The sequence below is a fragment of the Pistacia vera genome, unplaced genomic scaffold (genome assembly GCF_008641045.1).
Source record: "Pistacia vera cultivar Batoury unplaced genomic scaffold, PisVer_v2 Contig120, whole genome shotgun sequence".
NCBI classification, from domain to species: Eukaryota; Viridiplantae; Streptophyta; class Magnoliopsida; order Sapindales; family Anacardiaceae; genus Pistacia; species Pistacia vera.
Window position 1 is genome coordinate 184110 of NW_022195249.1, and position 6000 is coordinate 190109.

The 6000-nt window shown below is 35.2% G+C and overlaps 1 protein-coding gene across 2 annotated transcripts; it reads left to right on the top strand.

The window, feature by feature from the left end:
* Positions 1-740: 740 nt before the first annotated feature.
* Positions 741-5589, top strand: LOC116112367 (mitochondrial phosphate carrier protein 3, mitochondrial-like). Of its 2 annotated transcripts, none has more exons than XM_031398517.1 (6): positions 741-1172; positions 3800-4161; positions 4260-4303; positions 4674-4888; positions 4972-5096; positions 5211-5589. In XM_031398517.1, exons 1-6 carry the CDS (start codon positions 864-866, stop codon positions 5251-5253), a joined length of 1098 nt encoding a protein of 365 aa, XP_031254377.1. In that variant the 5' UTR covers positions 741-863; the 3' UTR covers positions 5254-5589. The 2 variants fall into 2 exon arrangements, with proteins under 2 accessions (XP_031254377.1, XP_031254369.1); XM_031398509.1 differs by lacking the exon at positions 741-1172 and adding an exon at positions 2075-2579.
* Positions 5590-6000: the final 411 nt, after the last annotated feature.

Below are 6000 nucleotides of genomic sequence, written 5' to 3' on the forward strand. Positions count from 1 at the left end.
GTGATAACTAAATTCTTACTTGACCAGTAGTTTTAGGGTCTCGAAGGATTAGTTAAAGTACGTGTAAACTGGTCTGGACACTTCCGATTTTAAAAAAAAAAATGATAACAAAAAATAATAATCAATAAATGATAATTATTACAAATTTATTACATCATTTATTTGTTTTACTTTCCCACGGAATGCAACTAGTTTTGAATGATTCTGATCAAAATCTTACAAAAATCAAAAAGCGGGTTAACTCGGCCCAACCCCGCGGGTTAGGGTTGGCGGTTCGGGTTGGGCCAACCAATTCCTTAATATTGGCGGGCCTTACCTGACCCGCCAATGTCACCGAGCGGGTCAGGATTGACTCGCCATTAACAGCAACCCGCCACGGGCTGGGCTGGGCTAGGCTGGGCGAGTTACTTTTTCATCTTTAGTGATAAAGGTTTAGGGTCAAAGGATTTGCTCCCTCTATAGTTTTATATTCGAATTACAAAAATGGTTAATTATATTGTTGGTTACGAATCGCAAGGTTTGTTTGATTTCAAAAATCTTGTTTGAGACCGAAGAAGTAGTTAAAATGTGCATAAACTAACCTGAACACTATAAAAAAAAAAAGTGTATCTAATGTCAAACCTTTTATATTCTGTATAAAATAATAATAATAATAATAATAATAATTGAAGCTTGTTTGTTATATGGAAAATAAAACTAGAGTCAACTTGGCTATTTTGTCGCGCCCCTTCAACAGTGCCACCACAAATATCCCATTTCATCTTTCACCTGCCTCTCTCAAATCAAACTCATTTTGAGAGAGTTGAGACAGCAAAATCAAAAACCAAAAGCCAATCAAACCCTAGGTTTTCACAAACACAAAAATGGCTGTCTCTGATTATCATTCTCGCCAATCTCTTATCCCAAGCTTTCTCTACTCCTCTTCATCCTCCAAGAGACTCTACGATTTGGAGTATTTGACGAACACGCACCGTACTGGAATGTTAAATCAATCAGCACCGACCATTTCACTCTCATCAAATGGGGGTGGATTCGTGATTCCGGCGCCGAAAGAGAAGATTGAGATGTACTCTCCCGCTTTTTACGCTGCGTGTACGGTCGGAGGGATCTTGAGCTGTGGCCTCACTCACACGACCGTTACTCCTCTCGATCTCGTCAAGTGCAATATGCAGGTCAGTTTGAATTATATTTATACTTGTAAAATATCGTGTTCGTTGACGTGTTCTGATTTTTCTGATGATTTTACTTGTTTTCACTCGTGATTTCATTAATCTTTCTTCTTGATGATTGCTATTAAGTATGGGATTTGAATTTGCATTGAAGAATAGATTCTTGTGTTACGGATTGGGTCTCTGCTTTGTAGAACTCTCAATGTTAAATAATTTTATATTGACCCTCTCACTGCTTTTACTCGAAGGACTGTTTTCAGTTTTCACAATAAAAAGAATATAAAAAATTGATGTATCCGCATCCAAACAAAATTATGGGTCCCACAATATATCCTTATTTAAGTTTAGATATCCCCAAATTTCCTTTAGTTAATGTGTCTTATCATTTTATTTGCATTTAAATATTTACATTAAATAATATATATCATTGAGATATCTCTTAGAACTGTGATGTTATTCTTATATGAAAAATATAATAAAGATCAAATAATATATTTTTTTTCCTTTATTGAAGTAAGATAATTACTCTTCAGGCGTATAACTTAACTTCATCAAGTGAAGACATTATTTAAGGACATTAACAGCCGGTTAGTTGGGCTATGTGGGCCTTTTCTGTAACCGAATGAGTTGCTCACTTTTTGCCAAAGAGTTGTAGCCCGACGAAAGGTTCAGCCTAATATCCCACATATAAGCATTACGTCCTTGCTTACCTCCAGCCTGCTACAATTTGTTCACGTCTCTGGTAACATATTTTTGAAATATTCAAACTTCCTTTAAAATTTATTTATAGAATACAAAGAGGGGTTAAATAAATATATTCGTAAAACTGCAATCAACTTTCGTGAATAAAAAGAAGGAAAAGTCAGGAAGTCAAAATTTCCAGGCAAAACTCAATAAATGCCATTCAAAGTCGAAAACAATATTTAGTTAGACTCTTTTCTTGCGCTCCAAGCAGCCACCACCACCTCCATTTCATTGTTCCTTTCCCTCTCTCAACCTCAAATCACAAACATTTTTGTTTTCTTTTCCGAGGAGAGAGCAACACAACAACCAAAACTAAAACCCAAACAACTAAGAAGCCTTATATTTTTTATGAAGGACAAAATGTTTCTCTCTAATTATGATCACTCTGGTAATTCTTTGATACCAAACTTTCTCTACTCGTCTTCATCGTCCAAAATACTCCACGAGTTGAACGATCCGATGAACACAAACGGTGGAGTGTTTCATCAATCACCACCGTTGGTTTCTCCATCAAATGGTGGTGGTTTCCTGATTCCGGCACCTAAAGAAAAGGTGGAGATGTACTCTCCAGCTTTCTACGCTGCATGTACGGCGAGTGGTATGTTTAGTACTGGCATCACCCACACGGCTGTGACTCCTATCGATGTGCTCAAGTGCAATATGCAGGTCGATTTTTGTTTTATTCTAGTAAAAAAATAAAAACCTCATTCGTTAGTTTTGCTTGTTTCTTGTTAATATTCATTTTCCCGGTACTGCTTGTTTTTACCAATCGAATTTAAAAAATCAAAGCGAGAAAACTACGTTTGATTTTCAGGCTCAATAATGCGTCTGGTAAGTTTGCTAAAACCATTTATATATTCCGAAAATCATTTATCTATGACGTTTCGGAAAACAGGTTAAACAAATATTTTCCGTCACTTTTGTTTTTTTAACGATAAAAACCATATTCTAGAAAAGATATAGAACGACTACATTTTTAATTACTTTATGATAAATCATTAATTTGTTTGAAATATTGGTAATTTTATGCCGGAAATTGTTTTGTTTCTGGATTATTGTATCTTGATAACGTTTTAGGAAGAACGATTTTGATTATGTAAAATATTTATTTGCAATGGAGTCGCGAGTAGCAGATTCAGAAATTTCTGTTAGGGTAGATCAAAATAAAAATTAATTACACATTAATATTTTTGTTAGGGCGGGCTAAAATTAAAAAATTGTATGTATTAGTATTTTAAAAAAAAAAATTCAGGGTGGGCTATGGCGGGATCCGCCCCTCACGTATTTTTAATATTAAACGTTAAATTTATAAATGATAAAATAAATAATAACTATATTAAATTTATCATATGAAACTCGTATCACATGGGTTAATTATTCGATAACTCTTCACTAGGGTGCTGTGGTAGTATTACCTTTTTATTAATTAGTTACGTATGATCTTTATTTTTATGAATGGAGTATAATATTGTATTTGAATTAGACTAATTTGTTTTTTGATTTGTCATTTGTGTTTCTGAAACACGTTTTGATTTATGAGGTTAGAAAAATGTGCGTTTTAATGTTGACTTGTCAACTTATTATTATTATTATTATTATTAATTTTAATATTTTATCTGTTGGTGGGTGGGTTTGAGAGTTTTGAGTTGACCCTCCTCGAAAATAAATCTTTTGAAGTGTACAATTTAATAACGAAGTTGTCTTTTTGAACTTTCAAAGCTGGCAAAGAATAGCCTTCTTGCTTGCGCTGGAGTCAATTGATGGATTTTGGAATGTCACGTTTTAATGTGTACTGTAAAATTGTAAAAATGAGATATTATGTAGATATCTCTTAATTTCTAAACTGTGAATTAATTAAGTGCTAATGGTATTCTCAATACTCTCAGATTGACCCAGCAAAGTACAAAAGCATCAGTTCTGGATTTGGAGTTTTGCTCAGGGAGCAGGGATTCAAGGGCTTCTTTCGGGGTTGGGTGCCCACCTTGCTTGGTTATAGTGCTCAAGGTGCTGGCAAATTTGGATTCTATGAGTTCTTTAAGAAGTATTACTCGGACATTGTTGGGCCTGAGTACGCTTCCAAGTATAAGACCTTGGTATACCTTGCTGGTTCAGCATCAGCTGAAGTGATTGCTGATGTTGCCCTCTGCCCAATGGAGGCTGTGAAGGTCCGAGTCCAAACTCAGCCTGGTTTTGCCCGGGGTTTGGCCGATGGGCTTCCCAAGTTTGTCAAGTCTGAAGGTGTTCTTGGGTATGATATCCATGAATGACATATTTGGTTATTTGACTCAGTGAATTTATATTTCTTTGAGTTCTGATTTTGATGTGATAAATTTGAATGTTTTGCAGATTGTACAAAGGGCTTGTTCCTCTTTGGGGACGTCAGATTCCATGTAAGCCAAATTATGTCGAATTCTTTCATGTTTCTATTTGTTTCGAATTTACTTTCCCTGCCTACTTTGAATTTTATCAGACTGGTATTTTCGTTCTTTTGCATTGCCAAATCTTCAAAGGTTGCTGACATGTATTGAATAGCCTATGTGCACTCTCACTCTTTCTCTTATTAACCTTTTTGTCTAGCCATCTCAATTCTTTTTAACTATCTCAACCTTCAGAATGCTTTTCAACTCTCTTTTTCTCCAATTGCATTGATTTCATGAACATAGGCTTATATTCTTTAGATGTTGAGTTTGCTGATATATGTTATAGTTAGTATTCTATCTTAAGACAAGGGTTGCTTACAATCAAAATGCGTACCCACAGATACGATGATGAAATTTGCTTCTTTTGAGACAATTGTGGAGATGATGTACAAGTATGCCATCCCAACCCCAAAAGACCAATGCAGTAAATCTTTGCAGCTTGGAGTAAGCTTTGCTGGTGGATATGTGGCGGGTGTATTTTGCGCAGTTGTGTCACATCCTGCTGATAATCTGGTGTCTTTTCTGAACAATGCAAAGGGAGCGAGTGTTGGTGATGTGAGTGAAGTTTACCTCTCGAGAATTCCTGTCTCTATTTATAGTTTATTTTTTCAGTTTGTTCAACTGTTTCCTCATTGCAGGCGGTGAAGAAGCTGGGATTATGGGGTCTTTTTACTCGTGGCCTTCCCATTCGTATTGTCATGATTGGAACTCTTACTGGAGCCCAGTGGGGTATTTATGATGCTTTCAAAGTTTTTGTTGGACTGTAAGTTCCATTTCCTGTACTTGAACTATATTTGCACAGATAAGTTAGTTCCACGTAGTGCTCAAATTTTCTATGCAATCAAAGAAATAATTGGATAATTTTTGTTCTCTTCAGGCCAACAACTGGTGGTGCCCCTCCGCCTCCTGCAAAAGCATGAATTATAGCTGATGATCAAACATCAACAAGCATTTAATGTTTGGGATTTTAGAGAAGAACTTTGTGCTTTGACGGAACACAATAATAGTGGTGATGCTACTGGGTCAGGTGGCTCAAATCGGGGCTGTTTTCTCCTCAATAAGGACATCCGTTGCTAGCTGGAAATGTATTCTCTTGTAGACGATTTCTTTTTCATTATTCTTATTCTTGCTGCTCCAAATGTTTTTTCTCGATAGGATGTTCTTGAGTTCATCCTTGCTTTAGTTAGATATGTACTTGAAATTGTAGTCTGACTTTTGATGTATGGAAAGGTTCCGCATGGTGGAATATGAGACTTGATAATGCTTCATTAGAAACCTAGGTACATAAACTGATTTGCAATAAACACAAATACAAAATTATTAGCAAAGTAAAATTTATTATTTATTAATAACATAAAAATTTTCAACTCACTTCTTTTATAAAGTTAGATGATAATACAAAATTACTCTCTTCACAATGCTATGTTGTCCTAAACTTCAACATCATTATTAAAGAATTATGTATCTTTACAACAAAAGATGACCAAAAATTAACCTATCCCTAAGTTATCATATGGTTCGATAAAAACTCTCGAGTATATTACTTAAAATATTTTGAATTTAAACCCCTCCTTGATTGTTAATAAGAGTGATAACTAAAATTCTTACTTGACCAGTAGTTTTAGGGTCTCGAAGGATTAGTTAAAGTACGTGTAAACTGGTCTGGA

What these genes read in the sequence shown, in the direction of transcription:
- LOC116112367 (XM_031398509.1), top strand. Translation starts at nt 2,262, where the DNA reads ATGAAGGACAAAATGTTTCTCTCTAATTATGATCACTCTGGTAATTCT. An exon ending in TGCTCAAGTGCAATATGCAG is followed by an intron (nt 2,580 to 3,799) that starts GTCGATTTTTGT and finishes CAATACTCTCAG; the next exon opens with ATTGACCCAGCAAAGTACAA. An exon ending in AGGGAGCGAGTGTTGGTGAT is followed by an intron (nt 4,889 to 4,971) that starts GTGAGTGAAGTT and finishes TCCTCATTGCAG; the next exon opens with GCGGTGAAGAAGCTGGGATT.